The sequence below is a fragment of the Zootoca vivipara genome, chromosome 6, assembly GCF_963506605.1.
Source record: "Zootoca vivipara chromosome 6, rZooViv1.1, whole genome shotgun sequence".
In the NCBI taxonomy this organism is placed as follows: domain Eukaryota; kingdom Metazoa; phylum Chordata; class Lepidosauria; order Squamata; family Lacertidae; genus Zootoca; species Zootoca vivipara.
The window spans coordinates 81,818,797-81,842,073 of NC_083281.1; the positions used below are offsets into that span (position 1 = coordinate 81,818,797).

Here is a 23,277-nt window from a genome sequence, read left to right on the forward strand (position 1 = left end):
GGCTGAAGTTTGGGGGTGCCTGTTTTAGACGTTTGCAATTGTTTTTCTGTAGAATGCTTTCATTTGTTTTAGAATGCTTTCTTTTTAAAAAATTGTGTATCTGTTTGCCGCTCTGGGCTCCCAGGGGAGGAAGGGAAGGATATAAATTCAATAAATAATAATAACTAACTAAAAAGTGGGATAAACATCACCATCAGAATATCGGCACAGCCAGGAGGGTCAGAAACCAATGCAGGGTTTTGTTTTGTTTAATGTGCATTTTTGTTTTTTAAATAGTATTGGCATTTGTCAGCACTATGAATAAAGATTCTGAATAAAGGTCTAATTCAGTATAATAAGGCAGTTTCCTGTGTTCCTAAATGAGCCCAGCTCTTAGGAAGAGTCCCCTGCTGCCCATCTTACTGGAGTCCCGAGACTGGGAGTGACCAAATTCACTGGCCCACCAAGCTTTTTAGAAGCAGACAACCCCTCCCAGACTGAACTCATCCATCAGGCGTCTCGAGGCAAAGGGGCCAGCTCAGCAGGCAGGCAGGCAGCCTCTTAAGTGCCTTTAAATGCAATTAGCCTCCCTCCTCTTAGGAAAGCCAGGGAGGGGAGGAAAGGGCAAAAAGGGTCTCCAATGGGACTGTGCTGGTGCTCTCAGCACTGCTAATAGCCAAATGGGATTAACTCGTTCAGCTCTGGAAAGAACAAGACAGAAAGTTGCCGCCTTGCTCACAAACCACTGTTTTCATCCTAACTGGTTTGATGAAGTTTTTTAAAAACGGAAAGCATATTACAGGGTGTCCAGCATCCCTCTGGGGTATCAGAGACCAGTGTCTCTCTCTGCATTATTATTGTCATTGTTAAAGCTTTTTAATGATGCAAAAACTAATCTATATCAAAAGAAAAGCAGAAAAAGGAGAGAGGGAGAGAGGAGCATGCATGGGGAGAAAAAATTAGAAAAGAAAGAAAAAAGAAAAAGTGGGAGGGAGGGAAGGAAGGAAGGTGGGCTTCCAATTCTTCATCTGTCAGTTACATACAAAGAATTATTCAAAACCGTTGCTGCACAGTAAGATTCTACTTTCCAGAAACGAGTATTTTTTCAATCTTCAAACCCAAATATCGCAAGTTTGCAGACCAGAGACTCTCCCAGATGCCAAGGACTGGATTGGGGGCCGTCTGCTTGCAAAGGACTGAAACTATGGAACTCACCCCCACAGGAAGCAGTGACGGCACCCCAACTTGGATGGCTTTATAAGCAGATTCTCTCAGGGAGTAGAGTGCCACTGGTGGCTGCAAGCCACGCTGGCTCTCAGCTGGAGGTAGCAATGCTTCTGAACCCCAGTTGCTGGAAACCACAAGAGGGGAAAAGGGCTTGTGTGCTCAAACCCTGTTTGTGGGTTTTCCCACAGGCATCCGGTCGGCCACTGTGAGAACAGGATGCTGGGCTAGAGGGGCCATTGGCCTGATCCAGCAACCTCAGCTTTCATCCTGACATCTCGTATGCTCATTGACACGATTGCTCCTGAGCGATCCTGGAGCATTACTGAGCCGTGAATAAATGTGGTAAAAGCAAGGAAAATATTTTTAAATGGGGTGGCTATGCTAACACCTGGGAAAAAAAAGTGTGCAGTTCTAAAACCGGGGTGCGGGGGTGGGGAATAGAAGAGGAAATTACCCACAATCCTTTGCAAATGACCAGGACACCACACCAATGCTTCTCTGCCAGAACCGCCTACATCTAAACACCCGACAATGCTTCCGTGGAGTCACGCTCAATTTGTTTGATGCCAAAATCGCTTCTGCACAAAGAAGGGACACCTGTGGCCTCGCCACAGAGGCAGCTATTGAGCGAAGGCGGCAGGGTCCCTCTCCAAACCAGCAGCTGGATTAAATAATTACATGAAAACGGCTGTGGCTGCAAATTTCGCTTCGCGGGAGAAGAACCTCCCTCGCCCTCAGATCCGTCTTGGCGTGGTTTTAGAAAGGAAGACGGCTCTCTTTCCGTCTTTCTCTGAAGCACACAGCTGCAGCTGCTAATTACCTCAAAAGCTCTCCGAGATATGAAAGCTGAACCGCCAAGAGTGCCGGGATGGGGTGCCCTTGCCCGCCAATTGGCAATAAATCTGTGCTTCCCTCAAAAACACACACAGGTGTCTCTATCCCTACTGTGTTTGACGGAGGCCAAAACTGTTCCTTGTAAGACACACGGTGGAGGGGGGTTGGGGATTGCTGTGCTCAGCTGCTGGTTGGAGCTCAAGACAGCGAAGGGAGCGGTAAAGGGGACTGCAGGGACTCGAGTTCGAATCCCGCCCAACCTAACCCACCTCGCAGGATCGACGCGACGAGAGAAGTCTAGGAATAAAAGTTTCACAGAATTGGCTGCTAGGTAGGAGAACAGACATCAGAGAGATGAGCATGAGGCTGGAGATGCAGAGATGTGCTTGCTCTGTGCAGGATCCCAGAGCGTCACCTGATGGAGAAGCAAGGTCTCTGGGGGTGTTAATGCTGCGAGTACCTCCATCCTAGGCTTAGGCTGTATCTATGTGTAACTAAAACCATATGTCCTACTACAGGCACCAGAATCTCCACTGGTCCATTCCAAGGAAACCAAGCTTTCAGATAGCACTGCAACTCTTGGGAGTATTTCAAAACTTGGAGATTTTAGGGCGGCGGGGGGGGAATGGAACAACAACAAAAATACTCCTGGACCTGCTTAGAATGTAAGCAAATAGGGACCACTTTCACAAAGGGAAATTTCTGTAGCCGTGTGACAAGGTGCAAGCGGAGGCAGACACACTATTATCTAGCAATATCTCCTCCCCACACCCCCTGAAATAATCTGCATTATAGCTGCAGGGAAGAACAGGAGACCCGCTCTCAGAAAACATCCCCCGTTTTCCGTGTTAAATGGATTCCTCGTCCAGAGTCTCTTCAAGCTCCCTTTCCTTGGCACTTGCCTCTCCCCAAAGGCTGGCTTGCGGCCCAAACACCTCTTACAGAAATGCACAGAGCACCAATTCCCGCTCTTTAAATTATTTACCAAGATCCAGCTACAGCTGTAAGTGGATGGGTTTATTCCTCCCCCCCCCTCCCCACAAGCAGCTAAACATTCAGAGGTTTGGAAAGATCAAGAGGGATTTTTCCAAGCCGGCGACTCTGCCCCGAGATCACAGGATGGTTTGGCAGCAGCCCCGAGGAAGCTGGCCAGCTTGCTGCTGCAGGAACGCTAGAACCCCATGCAGAACGTGCCTCTGAGCATGTGCAGAGCACCTCAACTCTCACACAAGAGTTCTTTTTCACCTGATCAAAACAGTTTCGTTTTGCAGGACCTGAGTGCAACTTTCAAACAAAACAAAACTGGTATTCAGATGTGTTTCTGACTCTGACCAGAGAGGCAGATCAGTGCCAATCCTGGCTAGTAGTCACTGATAGCCTTCCCCTCTATTAATCTTTCCACTCCTCTTTAATAATAATAATAATAATAATAAATTACAGTATTTGTACCCCGCCCTCAGCTGGGCTTAGGGCGGCTTACATCATAAAACTAACACAGTATACAAAGAACATACAAACAGGCAATCGGTTAATTAAAATACATCTTAAAATTAGTTCCGAACAAATTAAAATCTGGACAGATGGCAGTAAAATCATCCCTAGCTAGCAAGACCAGTGGTCAGGGATGATGGGGTTTGTAGTCCCAAAACAGCTGGAGACCCAAGTTTGGGAAACACTGGTCTAAAACTGACCAGCAAAGTCTCTCCAGGATTTCAACCCTGCCTGGTCAGATCTTCTGCATGCAGAGTAGCAGCTCTGCCACTGGTCTTTCCATCCTTTTTGCGGGTGAGCAGAAAAACTCTGAATGTCTGATGTGTACTGAGGGTGAGGGCACACCAAATGTTTCGATATTGCATTAGGATTCGTTCTACTCAGAATTTGTTCCGCTGAGAACATTGCGCCATGCTATTGGTTCCAAGCTGCCCCCCCCAAGTTGTTGTTTTTGAACATTTAATACCTGACGGATAAGGTGAAGTCTCCTGGGTTGCTTTTACTAGGCCGGGCTAAAAAACTCCCATGGACTCCTCGGGTTAACAGCAACTTCTCCGCTTCAATGCCATTGATGTTTGGGTGAAACCACCTTGAGGGGGGTGGGAAGACAAAAGCAGAAGAGAACCACAGCATTAATAAAAGGTTGGCACAGGGACAGGAGATGGATACACACTTAAGAAGCGTCCTGCTAGATCAGGCCAAAGGTCCACCTAGTCCAGGATCCTGTTCTTACAGTTGCCAACCAACAACAGCAACTCTCCCTTCTTGCAATTCCCAGGAACTGATATTGGGCAGTATCCTGCCTCAGATGCTGGCATACAACATAGTCATTGTGGCTAGTTGCCACCGACAAGCCTTACCCTCCATGAATTTATGAACTCCAATTTAAAGCCATCCAAGTAGAATATAAAAAGTTGGACCAGGTCAAAAATTCCACCTAGTCCAGCATGCTGTTCCCACAGTGGCCAACTAGATAACTATGGGAAGCTGGCAAACAGTTCAGCAAATCTCCCCACTTGTGGGTTTGTTGTTGTTTAAAGGGAATGGAAAGTTAGACTCCTTGCCTCTTTAACAATCGCACCTGAGCATTCTCACTGGAAAGCTTTCGGAAGTCCCTCTAGGTTGGTATCTGGGCAGAGACTTAAAGAGTCTCTGTGTGCATCGGATGAAACCAGGTCATCGCGGCGGTGGCTCATTGCTATCAAATGCGATGAGCTCACGGGTGGTTCTACGTCCTCTGGGCTTCCCCTAGGCAGATGCAGTCTTAATATAGATCGCACAAATGATTATTTTGCATAGATCTCCGGCACCTGTGGCCAGCATTGGCTCTGATCCCCTCCCACGTCCTGCCTCCTAAACCCATTTGCTGATAACGCAATAAAATAAGGAGAGCTCTATGTGATGGGAATGTAAAATTGTTAAAAACCTTTGGGGAATGATATACAACGAATTGAAAAAGATGTTTAAAATAACAGTTGTAAAAAAACAACAACAACCAGAAGCCTTTTTGCTAGGCATATCAGGTCAAGAACAATGGCAAGAAAAATGGAAAATATTTCTGTATGCTACAACAGTGGAAAGAATCTTATTAGCTCAAGGATGGAAGAAAGAAGAAGTACCAACGAAAGAACAATGGCAAGAAAAATGGATGAACTATGCAGAATGAGCAAAGTTAACAGATAAACTGCATGAAAAGGACAATACAGACTTTTAAAATGAATGGGAATCTTTCACAATTTACAGAAACAACATAAAGAATTGGACTCATTGGCAGGTTTTGAATAAACACCCACAATTTCATTTAATTAAAACATGGAGGAAGGTAATGCAATGACATTTTATGTATATTAGCATGCAGAAGGTAACAATTTTTGTTTCAGGCCAAGGACTCATCTAGGCCAGCATCCTGTTCTCACAGTGGGCATCCATAAGCCTGCAAGATGAATTTGAGCACAACAACTCTCCCCACTTGTGATTCCCAAGAGGGAATATTGTCTCCGAATGGTGGTAGAACATGGGCCGTCATGGGTAGTATCCATTCATGTCTTTCTCTGTCACAAATTTATTTCAGCCTCTTTTAAAAGCCAGCAAACTTGGTGGCTTATCTCTACTTCTTGTAGGAGTGAGTTCCAGAGGAAACTAAGGGAATTGCTATCCATTCCCTTAAGGAAGGGGGGTGGTTTGTAGGTCAAACATCATCTAGAGCAGGCATCCCCAAACTGCGGCCCTCCAGATGTTTTGGGCTACAACTCCCATGATCCCTAGCTAACAGGACCAGTGGTCGGGGAAGATGGGAATTGTAGTCCAAAACATCTGGAGGGCCAAAGTTTGGGGATGCCTGATCTAGAGCAGTGTTTCCCAACCTTGTGCTTCCAGATGTTTTTGGACTACAATTCCCATCATCCCTAGCTAGCAAGACCAGTGGTCAGGAATGATGGGGATTGTAGTCCAAAAACAGCTGGAGGCACAAGGTTGGGAAACACTGATCTAGAGCAGGAATAGGCAAACTCGGCCCTCCAGATGTTTTGGGACTACAACTCCCATCATCCCTAGCTAACAGAACCAGTGTTCAGGGATGATGGGAGTTGTAGTCCCAAAACATCTGGAGGGCTGAGTTTGCCTATGCCTGATTCACAGCACCCATATAGGACCATTGCTCATGGCAGCTGGGGATGTGGGGAGCTGTTGTCTCAAGGGACACAGGTTCCTATGGAGCACAGAGCAGGGCTGATTCCAAGTTTGATGGGCTCCTTTCTACCTCTGTGTACCCCCTCCTCATAGGCCCACCTGACAGCGGTGGGCAGCGGCAGTACTCTGAATGAGCCACCATTTTAATTTGTCATGATGCCCACAGAGCAACACTGTCTCGGGGAAATGCGGGAAATTAAGATGGCGGCACTCAGCTGCTGAGTCTTGGTTTAAAAAGGGGTCCAGGGTTGGGGTCAATAACAATGGGTTGGGATCAAGGATTGCTGGGTGCTGACGCCAGGTCAGATACATACGGTAGTGTTAAGAGAGAAAAGCATGTCGGACGTGGCATTTGAGGGGGTGAAATTTCTTCAGTGAGTGGTCTTAAAAATATGCTTTGGCGTATAGCAGGCATGTCAAACCTGCGGCCCTCCAGATGTTTTGGACTACAATTCCCATCTTCCCCAACCACTGGTCCTCCTAGCTAGGGATCATGGGAGTTGTAGGCCAAAACATCTGGAGGGCCGCAGGTTTGACATGCCTGGCGTATAAGGAATTCAAATCTGCTATTATTTTTGTGATTGGACAACATTTAGCTTAGTAAGTCTACATTTGTTGAAGCAGCACATAAAGTGCTTTCAGAAAATGGAAGAAATTTTATTTTACCTTCTTAAAATGTCAGGTAATGCTAAATAATATAAACAATAATATACAGTTGTACCTTGGATGCCTAACACCTTGGTACTTGGGTGTTTTGGCTCCTGATCGCCGCAAACCCGGAAGTGAGTGTTCTGGTTTGCGAACGTTCTTTGGAACCTGAACATGCAAGGGGGTTTCCACAGCTTCCGATTGGCTGCAGGAGCTTCCTGCAGCCAATCAGAAGCCGTGCTTTGGTTTCCAGATGTTTTGGAAGTTGAACGGACTTCCGGAACAGATTCTGTTCGACTTCCAAGTTACACCTGTATAATACAAATGAAAAACTTGGCAATCATGTTTAATGATTTCTGTGCAATCTTACACACATTTTACTTACCAATCAAAACTAAATTATATTAATTTAACCCAAGTATCTTTTGAATTCCCAAGTCATGTTACAACTTTTTAGCACCGTCATTTGGGGAGTTTGAAAGTTGAAAAATTCAACACACCCTAATGTGCAAGGGTCAGTGAGAGATTCCCTCTTCCCCTATACAAAGCCAGGTCATTTTATTTTCTGTTGTAGCACTTTGGAACTCCCTGTCTATTGACTAGCCACCAATGTTAGTCCTATATAGATTACACCCATGGAAATGAATGAACTTAAGTCCATCAATTTCAAGCTACTCTGAAAACAACTAGCCCTGGATATAACTAACCCTCAGAATGCAAACCTGCCTTCGATCTCCATTTGCTTCCAGTTGATTTTAATTCACTTTTAAGCATTCTTAAAATACATCCTTCAATTGATAATGTTAACCCTTACATTTTTATTTCATAAACCACTTAGAGCTTTGATTATAAGCAACCACTGTATAAAGTCTGAAATAAATCTGCAGTGCCGCTTCCACCCTAATGGACCAGTTTGCCTGACACACAACTTCATCTACAGAGCAGCTGGAGTGTAGCACTAGGACCTCAGAGACCAGAGTTCAAATCCCCACTTGGTCATGAAGTGAACTGGGAGTGGCCAGCCTAACCTACCTCACAGGGTTGTTGTTGAACTCCATGGAGGAAAAGGTGGGGATATCAATGCAACCCATCCACAAATAATCCATTGACCAGCCCGCTATCACTCCATTGCAGTCGAAAAACTAGGAAAGGCATCTGACCATCACACAGCGAATGACTCACTTCTCGGCGACGGGAAGATCACCAGGAAGGAAGAGGGAGCCAGCTTAAAATAGCACCAGGCAACCAGTTTTAATGCTATTAGCTCTGAAATAAGGTTGTCAAAAAGGGTCAGGACTCTCCTCCTCTTAATGTCCTGGCTTGCAACAGAGAGAGTGATTAATAAGAGAAAATAAAAGCAAAGAAAGGTTTTTTTAAAAGCAAAAATGTTGCACGGCCCTTTTGATGGAGCCGAAAGGAAGGAGGTTAAGAGGATTGGAAGGTTCTTAGGGTGGTAAACAACTCCAAATTGTATATGTTTTAAGCGGATGCTACAAAAATGGTCCAAATATTTATAGAACCTGCCTCTCCCAAAACACTTGGAGGAAGCTTCCGGCAATCAAACAACAAATTGATTAAAATAAAAAAATTCCTTCAGTAGCACCTTGAAGACCAACTAAGTTTTTATTTTGGTATGAGCTTTCGTGTGCATGCACACTTCGTCAGATACACTGAAAAACATTGATATAATTAGTGCAGAGTCATTTTGGTGACTGTAAAGAGCCGTCTGCATGCTGGATCAGGCCAAAGGCCTACCTAGTCCAGCATCCTATCTTCACAGAAGCCAACCAGGGAAGCCCGCAAACAGCAACTCTCCTCACAGGTAATCCAGGTAGCGATTTTGGCACTTTTCCAGATGTAATGTCTTCCATAGAGATGCTGCTTTGGGGGCAGAGACCCCCGTTGGAGAGGAGGACCCTCATCCACCCCAAAACACCCTCTTCTCCATACTTTCCATACTTTGGAACCCATTGCCACAACATGTGCGGACCACCAGCACCGAATTTAGGCCACTTCCTGTTTTCAAGTGGGGAGGTGGGGCTCAATCGCATACAAGCAAATAGATGTTGTGCAATGAGAGCAGATCGAGCACACCTGCCCCTTTCCCATTTTCTTTTCTCAAATGGACTTTTTGTAGTAAAATGCACAGGGGTACCTGCCCCCCCCATTTTTGCCAGAAAGTCCATTTCTAAATTTCAGCCCAGATCTCCGAGGCCACGTTCAACACCATACATTTAAAGCACTGTGATATGATTTTTAAGCAGTGATTAGTTCCCTCCCCGAAAGGATTCGGGGAGCTGCAGTATGCTCAGGGTGTTGAGAGTTTTGAGGAGACCCCTGTTCCCCTCACAATTCCTAGAGTGGTTTAACGGCCAACCCCTCTTTGCAGGGGATTCTGGGAATTGTATTCTGTGGGAGGGAATAGGGGCTTTCTAAAATCCATTATCATCCTTAAGAAACCACAGGTCCCAGAATCCTTTGGGGGAAGCCACGACTGTTTTAAGTGGTATCACGATGCTTTACATGAGTGGCGTGAACGGGGCCTGATACGATCGGCAGCAGTGGAGCAATGTCCCTCTCCGTAACCAGGATCCTCTCCAGAAGAGGCAGCTTTCAGCAAGGCAAAACCTTCCAAGGCTGTACTTACACACACATTAAGAATTGCCCCTCTAAACATTGTTTTGCCACAGCTGAAAGAACCAGATAATGAGGTTTAATGAGACTTAAGGATGAGACAGAGTGGCTGAACATCACAGATTAATGTTCTAGCACACCAGGAAGAAAAGGCCATAAGGAAGACGAAGTGCAAGGCAGTACCATGAGCTGGTATCAAAGGGATGCAGCCAATCGAGAGCAGCTATTAGGACTTCGAAATGAGATTAAAATGCTGAATCTGGTCAGACAAAGGAAGTGGCTGACCACATCGCCCAGTTCACCGCTTCCAAGCGTGGTCAGCCAGGTGTTTCTGGATGCTCCTAAGCAGGGGATTTATAGCTGGGTTTGGGGACCTTTTTTCCAGCCTGCGGGCCACATTTCCTTCTGGGCAATACTCCAAGGGCCACATGTCAGCGGTAGGTGGGACCAGGAGCAAACATGGGCAGAGTATACTACTCAGCAGCAATGCACAATATGCAATTTACTTGGATCAGCATAGTCTTATCCATAGCTGCCTAGGAGTAAGCTCCATCGGACTCTGCAATATGTTTCCTGCCAGCTGCCTAGGTTCAACTTGCAGAACACATTTGAGCTTTCACAAAAGCTCCTCTGCCAGCTGAAACCCAACCTTTGGCTTTCAGAGAGAAAGGCAGACAATCATGCAAAGAAGTGCTGCTGTCTATAATGGCTCGCATGAAGCAGGGACCCCATCAAAAGAAAGGAAAGAAGTACCCAACCTCTGCTTGATTATTTGCCAAATTCCCCGGCTTCACCTATCCTAATCTGCCGCAAGCAAACTTGAAAGCCTCGTTGTTGCCTCATTCATTTCCCAGATGCTCTTCGTCCTTGCTCTTGCTTTGAAAGAAACAAAAAGTCCTGGAGATAAACTCTTGTGCAAGCCCCTTCCATTACTTCCTTAGACAAACGGCTCAGATCTACAATTCTGCAAGTTGCTCTTTCAGGATATGTTTTGCTCAAAATGTTTGTGACCAGGGTGGGTACCTATTTCAGCCAGAATGCAAAGCAATCTTGTATGCTTGGGGTAGACTTGCAGCTGCCCTTCGTCCCAAATCAAACTGACTCACTCTCATGCCAATATCTCCTTCTCCTTCCCCTTCTTTTTTTTAAAGAAAAGCTTACATAGTTCTAAAGGCCAAGTTCTTTCCTCCGCCATTCAGATTGTTTACAAGAGGCATTATCATTCTCTCGCCTCCACATTTTCCGTATAGTTTATTGGCAAACATAAAAGCTAGGTGGTCCTTGTAAATGGAGCTGTCCGGATAAGCCCCCTTGTTTTGACATTTCTGGAGGAAGGGAAAACATTTCTAAGAAATCATAATCATAATCATAATACAGTAATGTTTCTGCTCAAATTCTGAGCCCCTCCAGAGCTAACAGAGAAGGGGGGGGAGTGAAATTAGAAAGAAAGTGGGGCGGAACGGTGGAGAGACAGGAAACTTTCCCACAAGTTTTGAACTTCATAAAGTGGCTACATGCAGAACAGGCCGCTGTACAATCCTGGTCAGAGAATCACGAAGTTGGAAGGCACCTCAATGGGTTATCTAGTCCAACCCCCTGCAATAATAATAATATACTAATTTATTATTTTTACCCCGCCACTCTGGGCGGGTCTCCCCTGCCACTCTGGGCAGCTTCCAACACACATCAAAATACATTAAAATATCACAGACTAAAAACTTCCCTAAACAGGGCTGCCTTTAGGTATTTTCTAAATGTCAGGTAGTTGTTTATCTCTCTAACCTCTGATGGGAGGGCGTTCCACAGGGCGGGTGCCACTACTGAGAAGGCCCTCTGCCTGATTCCCTGTAGCTTTGCTTCTTGCAGCGAGGGAACCGCCAGAAGGCCCTCAGCGCTGGATCTCGGTGTCCGGGCAGAACGATGGGGGTGGAGACGCTCCTTCAGGTATACAGGACCGAGGCCGTTTAGGGCTTTAAAGGTCAGCACCAACACTTTGAATTGTGCTCGGAAACGCACTTGCAGGACTCTCAAGTAAAAGCACACACGTTTAGAACACAGAGAAACGGGGGCATTATCTCCCCATAAATCAGAGTGCCAAAGCAAAAGGCATGCTGGGAAATAGCATGGCACGTTCGATTGGTCTGGATTAGGCCCAGTGGAGAACCTAGCTGCGTAAGCGGAAGGTGCTAGGTTCAGTCCCCAATGGCATTTCCCAGTCAGCAAAGGGCTGGTAAAAACAGGTTGCCTGGAATCTTGCAGAGCTTCTGCCCAGCCAGCACCAGCCATACTGAGCTAGATGGAACAATGGCCTGACTCGGCAACTTCCTGCGTTCTGCACCCGCACAGAATCTTCAGAACCTTAAATCCCATGTGTCAAAACTAAAATATACGCCTTAACTAAACATGCCACTGGATCTCATGGATGTGGCTTTGTTTGCTGCTAATGAGAAAGGCATAACAGTATGATGGGTAGGGGATTTCAGCTCAAAGTTAAAATCCCTATGTTGCTGGACACCAGGTCCTATCAGCCACATGGCTAAGAGACAGGAATGATGGGAGTTGTAGCCCAGATACATGTGGAGGGGCCAAAGGTTCCCCACGCCCGATGGTGCTGCGTTAGGTGGACCTAATGGTCTGACTCAGTACAAAACGGTTTCTTTTGTTCCCATGTCTTAAGGGAAAGGCCGTAGCTCAGTGCTAGAGCACCAGGCTAGCATGTTATAAGGTCCCAGGGTCAACTTCCAACATTTGCAGCTGAAAGGGTCACGCTAATATGGAATTGGAAAAAATATGTATGCGACTCTAGGGAGATTTTGCGAGCTAGAGAGGAAAATACTAGGCTCAGTGGCTCAGTGGCCAAGTATGTCGTTTAACCTGCTTTAGCTTGGAGCTGCCTCTGTGACAGATGATTTGGTGGGGAGGCATGGAGACCTAATTTTCAGGCCTCCAAAAAACAGCCATGGGCCCCGAACACAACCGTCTGGGGCTGGAAAACCATCGGTCAGGGATTCTTTAGCTTTGATGGCAGGGGGTTGGACTAGATGGCCTTTGAGCATCCCAGCCAACTCCATAATCCTGATTCTAAGATGTTTGGGTTGCACTTTTACTCCGAGTAGGCCCACTGAAATGAATAGGCCTAAGTGAGTCCAGTCCACCCATTTCATTGGTTCCATTCTGAGTTAATGTTAGTTGCTACTTGTTCGTTCATTCCTAACACACACACACACACACACCCTTCCCTCCGCCAAACGGGATCCGTTTGGTCGATGCGGACTGTCTGGCTTCCGTCCTGAAGGAAAAGCGTCTCCATCGTCCTGGGATGCAACACTGCAGCCAGTGGCAGACACTACAGCGTGTAAATCTGTCATTGAGGTTTCTCTGACGGGATGCTAAATTTAGAACTCCTACCAAAAAGGGGGGGGGGGAGAGAGAGAGCCACCTCTGTGACAAGTGCCTTGTGCCAGGAATTTGGCCTTTTACTGTGTTTTCCCTACCTTTGTATAGTGGTAAACCCTGCAAGAGAGTTCTTTTCCTCTCCCTAAAAATGGCGGGGGGGGGCAGAAAAAGGGAGAGATCCTGCGTATTAAGCCCAACATTATATTGATTATTCTCTAAGCACAGAACCTGGTGCAGCCCACACAGAACCACTCATGCACCAGAAAGAGGTATCAACAGGAGCGAAGGGTACCCCAAGTTTTGCAGAAGTACAGCAAGTCTTGAGAAAATAACACACACCACACACAAACAGAAGTACACAAGTACACAGCTCTGAGGGTGCTCAGGAGCATACAATGCTGACTGGTCTTGCGTGGGCGGAATGGATAATGGGGGAGAGGGATGGAACGGAGTAACCTGAAAAAAGGTCCTGGCTGGCTCACACCACGAACAGATGTGGGGCGGGAGCAGAGACCTCACAGCTGGTGCTTACTCACATTATTCTATAAAAGCACATGCGCCGGGTGCGAAATAATACACGGAGGAGCACTGAAAAAAGAAAAGTTGGCAACGTGCACCAATTCGGCCTTCGGAGGGCTTGGGCCCAGGGTGCCCAGGCTGAAAGAAATGTTTTTTCAGTCGAGTTGCAGGTGATTAATTTTGCGGGGTAGAGGAACAGACACTAACGTATACTGAAAGGGAAAGAGTGGGTGGAGAGGATGAAGGAAACCAAGTCTTTTCTTATCAGCACAGGTCCAGCTGCCGCTCAGATGACTTTTTGAGAGAGAGAGAGAGAGAGAGAGAGAGAGAGAGAGAGAGAGAGAGAGAGAGAGAGAGAGAGAGAGAGAGAGAGGATCTACCCAGTCAAGCATTTCCTTCCAACACAGCTGGGAGGGGCGGGGGGGGGAGAAGGGTGTTCATGTTAAGAGTGGGGTAGAAATGAACACGGCTCAGTGGTTAAGAGCAGGCATCCCCAAACTGCGGCCCTCCAGATATTTTGGCCTACAACTCCCACGATCCCTAGCTAACAGAACCAGTGTTCAGGGAAGATGGGAATTGTAGTCCAAAACATCTGGAGGGCCGAAGTTTGGGGATGCCTGGTTAAGAGCATCCATCCGCTTGGTGTGCAGAGGGTCCCAGGCTCCATTCCCAATGGCATCTCCAGGTACAGCGAGGAGAAACAGTTGCCTGAAAACGCAGAGACCTGCATTCCTGTCAGTAGACAATGCTGAGTTAAGGGGACCAAAGGGAAATGACTCTGTTATAAAGGCACCTTCCGATATTCCCAGATCTTCCCCCCCCTCCCAGTTTTCTTTAACTGGAGTCCCCAAAAATAGGGAGCATCTTATACATAGGGGCGTCCTATAGACGGAAAAATACGGTAACTAGAATCACTTCGCACATCAACTTCTGCAGCCTGGACAAAAAAAAAACGAGAACCATTCCTCCAGAAGACACTGGTTCGAAAAGGCACACCTTACCTCATGAAGCAAGATTTAAGAGGTGGGAAATAAGATCTGGTTGAAAATATTCTCCAGGGCTACGACAAGACTCCACGCCGTGTGAATGCCTGAAGCAGTGGGGGTCCCCCTTTGTGCCTCAGCTGGCTGATGTGATGATGGCTCAAGGCTTCTGGCTACAAACTCTCTAGAGACCCAACAGTGGGCCTTGCCAGTCAAACCTGGCTACCCTCACCCGTTGGACGCTGGCGCTTCGAATATGTCTGAAAGCCCCTCAGAAAAGCCTTTCCCCCTCAAACCAGCGGTGAACCAACTCGGTTGAGTTGGAACCAGGTGGGTTTGTGACATCAGAGTTGTGTTGCAGAATGAAAGGCAGAAAGGGTTCTTTGAACACCCTTCAGGGCAAAATGACCTCCATCGAGTAACACAGAGCCAGGCTTAGGGCCTGAGAGACCTGCTCAGCCATGAAGCTTGCCAGGCGTGACCTTGGGCTGGTCACAGTCTCTCAGGCTAACCTACCTCACAGGTTTGTTGTGAGGAGGAACGTGTTGTGGAGGAGAACCACCTTGACTTCCTAGGTGCAAAAGGTGGGGGGTAGAAATGTTATAAATAGGGTGGGGCGCTACTACGTTTTAGAGCAGACTCACTGAACATGACTAAGTTAGGGCCATTAATTTCAACAAGTCTACTCCTAGTCAAACTTAGGACTCAGCTACATTAGTCAAAAACAGCGTTTTGAATATGTTATGCAACGCCAGATAGTGCTAGAGAGCAGGTATATGATCACATGATGTGGTGAACACACACCATTTGAATGGTGATGGCCATCACTTTTGGGGGGGGGGGAAAGGCGCCCTCAAATATTTTATTGGGGGACAAAGACCCTTCAGCCCCTAGGAGTTGGCTCCTATGCTGGGTAGTGAGTACAATCATACCTCGGTTTAAGTACGCCTCGGTTTGAGTACTTTCAGTTTAAGCACTCCGCGGACCCGTCTGGAACGGATTAATCCACTTTCCATTACTTTCAATGGGAAAGTTTGCTTCAGGTTAAGTACGCTTCAGGTTAAGTACAGACTTCGGGAACCAATTGTGTACTTAAACCGAGGTACCACTGTACATTCTTTGAACCGAGGTTTCCCCGCCCCTAAAATAAAATAAATAAAATAAAATAAACGAATTAAAAACCACCACCATCAAACGTTACAGGCTTAGTAATGTAGACATGTTTAAAAACCTCAATAGTTACTTTAAACTGATGAGGCAGTTAGATCAAGGAAGCAACAACTATTGCTATCCCCTAGACAGACACACACACACACACACACACACACACACACACACACTTGCTCAGGTTTATCACAAGCCTCCCAGGGTTTTTAGATAAGACACCCTGTACCAGCCAATTCCAGATCAAGGTCTATTTTTGTAGCCAGGGCATGATGACCAGTCAGAAATATAGATTGTGACAAGGCTAATTTCCATCCTTGAAGATATAATGGGGCATTTATTTATTTTTTTAAATTGAACTTTTAGCTACAAAAAGGCTCAGAAGGGAAAAAGAGAATCCACCCACCCACTCAGTTTCTTATTTTCAAATCTTAATAAGCAAGCTGGGAAATGACGATGTCAATACAGAACACCTCCCAGGACTTCCAAGCAGCAAGATTGCTACTGATGTTTATTTGGGGTATCGTTTGGGTACCTTAGCCCAGGAGATGGATCAATCCACTAGTTTATTTCTGCATTAGGTGTACTCTGCTGTCAAGAATGATATTTCATTTCATTCATTTATTTTATTAGCCAAATCCCTTTCGTATTTTTTTCTTTACTGCTAATGCTTCAAGCAGCGATATCCACCATGGAGTTTTAGGTTCGAGCAAATCTTTGTATTTTTCCCAAACTATATTGAGAGATTGCCCTATAAAGTGATTTAGAAAGCTATTATAGATCTTCAATTTATCGTAACCTAAGTAGGCATGCCAGCCATAATGGTTGTCATGTCCTTCCAGGTCCTGAAGTTCAGTATTTTGTAATATACAGTACACCATTCCCTGATCCAGGAGAGACAGGCTGCCTCGTAATATTTTATTGCAGTTATATCTCTCTCCCCCCCCCGCCACAAGGAGCTCAAGGGGGCAGCCATGGTTCTCCCCACTCATTTAATCCCCACAACAACTCTGAGAGGCAGCAATTGACCAAAGGTCACCCCCCCCCACAGTGAGCTTCATAGCTTAGTGGAGGATTTGAACCCTGGTCTCACCCAGGTCCTAGTCTGACACTTTAACCATTATACCAGACCGCCTCACCTGTTGAGTAACTCTGGAGATCATTTTGGCAAGGTGTTGCTACCACTTTATTTATACACTTTGCTTTCTTTTGCCTTTTGGCGAAGACCAAGCGCAAACACGTGCTCATTCGCTCATAAAATACTCCTACGCCCAAACCTGCTGACTTCTCGTTTTTGGAAAGATGCAATGAATTTGTGGGTTGCCCTTTGCCCCTCGACGATCCAGTGGGAATCTTATTAAATCACTAGGAAGGTGGTCCCTTGTCCACAGCAGAGAGTTCTTGCTGTTTTGCTCACTAACTGTAACAAAACACCAGCCTGGCTAATGGCTTTGCTTCAGAGGCTCAAATGTTAAGCTCAAGGCAGAGACATTTTCTCTCTTTTTCAACGGAGATGTTTATGCGCCCAAGCCTGGTGGGTTTCTCTAAGCGCAAGTCAGAGGTTATTATTACGAGCATTTGGTTCCAGTTTTGTTTTGTTAAAAAAAAAAACCCACCTCTGGCAGGCAGCCCAGACGCAAATGTTTCTAATAAATGTGTTGTGGTTTTTTGATCACTGACAAAATTAGGTTAATGACACCTTTCAATGCCTCTCTATAACAACTTCTTTTTAAAAGAAAAACACACCAGTTTTCACTCATGCACTCCCATTGTTGATATTTCCCAGCCATTCTCACCAAATAATCATGCCACCCTAATTTTTGCATTTGGGAAATGCCATATATATACGGGGTGTGTGTGTTTACATTACATTACATTACATTACACAGTATTATATTCCTGGCGTTCATGCAGCAGCTACCTAACAGAGTCCACTGCTAAGCTACCGGTAATGCCCTGCTCCCTCTTGCTCAAAAGGTTCATATTATTTGAATCAGGGGTCATTTAGCTGTGATTCCTGCATTGCAGAGGGTTGGGCTAGATGACTTTTGAGGTCCCTTCAAATTATGCAGTTTTACAGTTCAGTGAGACTCAGCAGCAGGAGATTCAGAAAGACATGAATGCCAGGAGAAAAGAACCAGCTCCCAACATAGGAAGCTGCCTTAGACCAAGTCAGAGCACACCAATGGGCAGCAGCTCTCCAGGGTTTCAGACGGAGACTTTTCACAGCCTTACCTGGAGATGCTGAGAGTTGAAGCTGGGGCCTTCTGCACGCAAGGCAGATGTTCTACTACCGAGTTATGACTCTTCCCCCAAACACAGCAACATCATCATCAGCTGCCTCGTGCCGAGTCAAACCATTAGAACACCTAGCTTAGTATTGCATACACTGGCTGGCAGCAACTTTCCAGGAAGGGGAGATGCCCAGCCCAACTTGAAGATTGATCCTGGGACCTCCTCTGGATGCAGAGTAAGCACTCTACCACTGAGTTGCGCTCACCATCAACGGCCAACATTTCTCAGGAGAGATCTTTCTGCTACAAAACCTTTCGGAGAATATTCTGCAATATGCAACCCCCTCACCATCTCCTATTTTGTCACCTGCAAACAGGATAGAGTGTGTGCAGGGAGCCATTTTGCCTGGGACCTAAATAAATCGAGACACATTACGAAAAAACCTATCAACACTCGGTCGCCCTATGGCTGGGCACAGATGGTAAAGGAAGGCCGTAGCTCAGGGGCAGAGCATCTGCTTCATATGCAGAAGGTCCCAGGTTCAATCCCCGGCACCTCCAAGCAGGGCTGGGGCACATTGCTATCTCAAAACCCTGGAGAGCTGCTGCCTGTCAGGGTAGACAACACTAAGCTAAATGGGCCAACCCTCTGACTCGACAGGAAGCAGCTTCCTACCTGAGTAGGAAAGTGTCAAAGTGGTAGCTCAGAAGCAGCTGGAAAAACCCAGGTTCAATCCCCTACACATTCACCTAAAACCCCAGAGAGCTGCTGCCAGCCAGTGTAGACAATATGGAGCTAAAGGGAGCAACCGTCTGACTCAGTCTAAAGCAGGTTCCTTCCTGTGTCCCTTTATTTGTTCCTATCAACAAGCTTGGAAGACAGAGGGGTTTTGTTCAGGCTAACAGTGTGGGTCCCCCCCCCCGCTATTCAAATTGGCCACTGCCCAGCTACCAAGACAGGAGGGGTCAGAGCATCACCCTTGTTCCTCCCTGAAGCTTAGCATCCTGCATAGAGGGATCAAGCTTGCCTCCGGGGATGACTGCTTTCCCTTGTTTAGCCTCTGTTTACCAAGGCTACTAAGGGGAACCAGAGCTGGTGAAAGGAGCGAGGGAGAATCTTCCTTTATATTTAGCTCCCCTGCTGCTGGATATAGCAACCCTGGGTTTATTTAAGAGCAGACTTTCCTATATTAAGAATATCAGAGATTAGCAGGTCACCCCCTGCAATGTCCCAGCTGGGATTAAATGCCCGTGACTGTGTTCAGGCAACCCAGCAAACACACTTCACAAATGCCCCGTCCTTTTAACTCAACTTCGCTCCCGTGACTGATGGCACCCCACCAAGACAGGCAGAAGGAACTCTAAACAGGAGCCACCAGCCAGCAAAGGTTAGCATAGGATTGCAGAGACCCAAAGGATGATCTCTACCCCTGCAATGGAGCGAAGTTCTCTCAAGGAATCCAAGCGTCTGGAGCACAGTTGAATGGTTTTTTATTTAACTTATTTTAACTCTCTGTGCATTTTGTAGGGGTTACCATCAGCCCAAGCAGGATGGCCAATTTATTTATGTATAAAAATATACGTGCATTCATAAAACAAACCCAGACCAGTTCACAAGAGTCGTACGCAAAACCTCACCATAAAAACCAGGTAGGTGTATTTTAAAAGTGGAGATTTAAAAGGTGCGCTTTTAATCGCCTGCATAAGCCTGACAACGTAGAAAAGTTTTCAGCACACGTTTCAGAGTTGAAACAGAAAGCGCCTGCTAAACATCTGTCGGCAGACTATTCCACAAAATTGGGTGGATGGCACTAAATGCTCGGTTTTGTGTTGATGTCAGATGAGCCTTGCCAGCTTGTGGGGACGACCAGTGATGCTCCTGTAGGTGCTCTCTCAAGGACTGAGCTAGGATCAGGTGGTCCCTAAGGATGCTCTAGACCAGGCATCCCCAAACTTCGGCCCTCCAGATGTTTTGGACTACAATTCCCATCTTCCCCGACCACTGGTCCTGTTAGCTAGGGATCATGGGAGTTGTAGGCCAAAACATCTGGAGGGCCGCAGTTTGTGGATACCTGCTCTAGACCAGGCATAGGCAACCTTGGCTCTCCAGATGTTTTGGAACTACAACTCCCATGATCCCTGACCACTGGCCCTGTTAGCTAGGGATCATGGGAGTTGTAGTTCCAAAACATCTGGAGAGCCAAGGTTGCCTATGCCTGCTCTAGACTTAAGTTGCTTAAGGCTTTGTCAGTTAATTCAAGGGTCTCGAACCTTGGTGATGGGCAGCCAATGCAGATGCTTTAACAATGGTGCCCCGTATTCAGTCAGATGCCTGCCCCCACCAGCAGTCTGGGAACTGCATCCTGCACCAACCACAGCTTCTAAACCAAGGCCAAGGGCAGCCCCACACAGAGTGCATTGCAGCAACCCAGCCTCGAGGTCACCAACGCATGGACCAGGGGTAGGCAACCTAAGGCCCAGGGGCCTGATGCAGCCCAATCGCCTTCTCAATCCGGCCCACAGGCGGTCCGGGAATCAGCGTGTTTTTACATGAGTAGAATGTGTGCTTTTATTTAAAACACATCTCTGGGTTATTTGTGGGGCATAAGAATCCATTCATATATTTTTTTCAAAATATAGTCTGGCTCACCACAGGACGGTGGACCGGCCCACGGCTGAAAAAGGTTGCTGACCCCTGGCATGGACTATAGTGGTCAGGCTTTCCCAGAACCTCCAAATGTCCTTATTTTCCAGGGAAAGTCTCGGATTTACAGAAGCCGTCCCGGTTTCTGATTTGATCCCAGAATGTCCTGCTTTTCCTTCGGATGTCCCTATTTTCATTGGAGAAATGTTGAAGGGTATGGAGTTATGTGACCCCCCAAGCCCAGTGTTTCTCAACCTTTTTTGGGCCACGGCACACTTGTTCTGTGAAAAAAATCATGAGGCACACCACCATTAAAAAAGTTAAAAAATTTAACTCTGTGCCGCCCTATATTATAATTATGACTGTAAGAAACACTTGCCAAATATTGCTTTCTGGCGGGTTAGTGATGTGTATTGGCGGCCGCCAGGCTCGTTTGCACTGAGCTTTGGGAAAGAGGAGGAGAAATATTGCTTTCTGGCGGGTTAGCGTTGTGTATTGGCGGCCGCCAGGCACGTGACAATGCAAAACGCCCTTCTCGTCGCCGCACGTCGCGGCACACCAGCCAGCGTCTCGCGGCACACTAGTGTGCCGCGGAACAGCGGTTGAGAAACGCTGCCCAAGCCAATGAGCTAAGCAACTCTACAACCTTTAGAAGACATCTGAAGTTTTTAAATGTTTAATATTTTATTATGTTTTTATGTATGTTGGAAGCTGAACAGTATTGAATAGGACATCCCCTATTTTCATCGGAGAAATGGTGGAGGGTGTGCTATCCCTGTCCAGGAACGACCCTAGCTGAAGAACCAGATGAAGCTGGTAAAAGGCACAGAGGATGCTTTGGTCTCTAGTGATACTATCCAGGAACAACCCCAAACTAGTCACTCATCAAAGCGGTGTGGAGTGGTATCTGGAACGCCCCAGTTTCCCCACCCCTGTCTTATAACACACAGAGGATAATGAGACCTCTATTAATATTGCAGGTTGTACTCAATGCAGACCCACTGAAGTGAACAGACATGACTAACTTGGGTCCATTCATTTCAATGGGTCTATGCCGAGTGTTACCTTAGCTGAGCAAATACAGCCCTGCACTTGGACCACAGAAACCAGAACTAGCTACCTTTTGCAGAGACTGCAAAAATAGCTTTTTCCCCCTGCAAAAAACCCCCCAACAACAACAACCCGGAAAGCATTTCTACTGCAAGACATACAAGATCCCTGATTGCTAACTCTAGGTGGGCTGTAGGAACTTCACGACTCGAATTCTAAAACAGCTGCAGTGGTCATTGTATACGGACGTGTTTCTCCGGGTGAGAATCCTACCCAAGCCACAAAGGGAAGGGAAGGTTATCAGCAGGCATGGGAGAACTCAATGTTTGCAAAAGTACAAAATGTGTTTTTGGGGGAGGGGGCACACCCAGATTCGTTGGGCGGGGCGGAATACGTAGGGAAAACAGCCCAATGAGGACTGAGCATGCTCAGTAGCCACAGAAGGCTGACCAGCCGGTATGCGGAGAGAGGACGGAAAACCAGGAGGGAAAATGGAATATAATATCTGGGGGAAATTAACTGTGTGCTGCAACCCATTGTTGCATTTCCCGTTCATTACGGTGGACCTGCAAAACCCTGCAGAGATTCACCTGCTTTTAATTAGGACCTTTGGTCCTGGTTTAGCCTGCGTTATGCTCATTGTTCCGCCTGTCAATTGTATGATCCTTGGGTGCAGAGATCTATGCAACTCTTTTTTTTTTTGAAGTTAAAAAAAGACTTTATTTCGAAATTCAAAATATACAACAAAAGAAATAACAAACAAGATAAAATTCATCATATGCATAAATACAATCCCCCTCTACCCACCCTCTCCCTCCCCCTCCCCTCTGTACTTCCCTCCGCACTATTTCGACTTCCTTTTTCCCTTCTTGTATTCACTCGTGCATTACTTCCAATATAATTCCACTTTGCTATTAAATTTCTAATTAATTATTTTTGTTTTTATTCTCTTCATATCCCTAGTCTACACATATTAACATATCTTCTTTCGAACAATGTTTCCTCATATACTCATCGTAACTATCCCACTCTTTCCTTAATTTCTGCTTCGACTGGTCCCTTACAGCTGCTGTCAACCTTGCCAACAATAAGTACTCGCTCAATTTATTTATCCATTCCTCTACTGATGGTATCCTAGGAGACTTCCAATTTGCTGCTATAAGCATTCTTGCTGCCGTACTTGCATATAGGAAAACTTTTATATTTTCTTTGGGGATTTCCTCATTTAACAAACCTAATAAATACATATCTGGTTTTTTTGATATTGATCGTTTCATCATTTTTTTCATTTCTTCATGTACATTATTCCAAAATTTCGCTATCTCCTCACATTCCCACCATATATGAATAAAAGTTCCCGGTTTTTTACTACATCTCCAGCACAAATTGGATTTGATTTTATAAATCTTTGCAAGTTTCACTGGTGTTAAGTACCATCTATAGTAGATTTTCAAGAAATTTTCTTTTAAGTTGTTAGCAACATCTATGCAACTCTTAAGGCGCGATGGCACTGTAATCAGAATGCCAACACCACCTGATCTTAGCTTTTTCAACGCATTGGTATCATGCCTTGCTATTATATAGCACACAATGCATTGTGAGGTTCTCTATGCACAAAGAACTCGTGTTTCCTACTGAAGAATGATAAAAGGGTTTTTTTAAAAAAAAAACGTGCACATTGTTCTATTGGCTTGCTCCACATTCCCTGGATCTTTGGGGAAAAGGCATCTAATTTGTTTTGTAAATAAATAAGAGATTGCTTTAGAAAATCAGCAGGAACTTGGCC

General features: G+C 46.0%; 1 protein-coding gene across 1 annotated transcript in view; it reads right to left on the bottom strand.

Moving 5' to 3' along the window:
- The window catches only part of LOC118086429 (tyrosine-protein phosphatase non-receptor type 11), a 55,002-nt gene that overhangs the window by 21,608 nt on the left and 10,117 nt on the right, over positions 1–23,277 (bottom strand). The window contains exon 2 of the mRNA XM_035118023.2: positions 3,998–4,120. Within this exon, the coding sequence (XP_034973914.1) occupies positions 3,998–4,120 (123 nt within the window). The remainder of the gene's footprint in view (positions 1–3,997; positions 4,121–23,277) is intronic.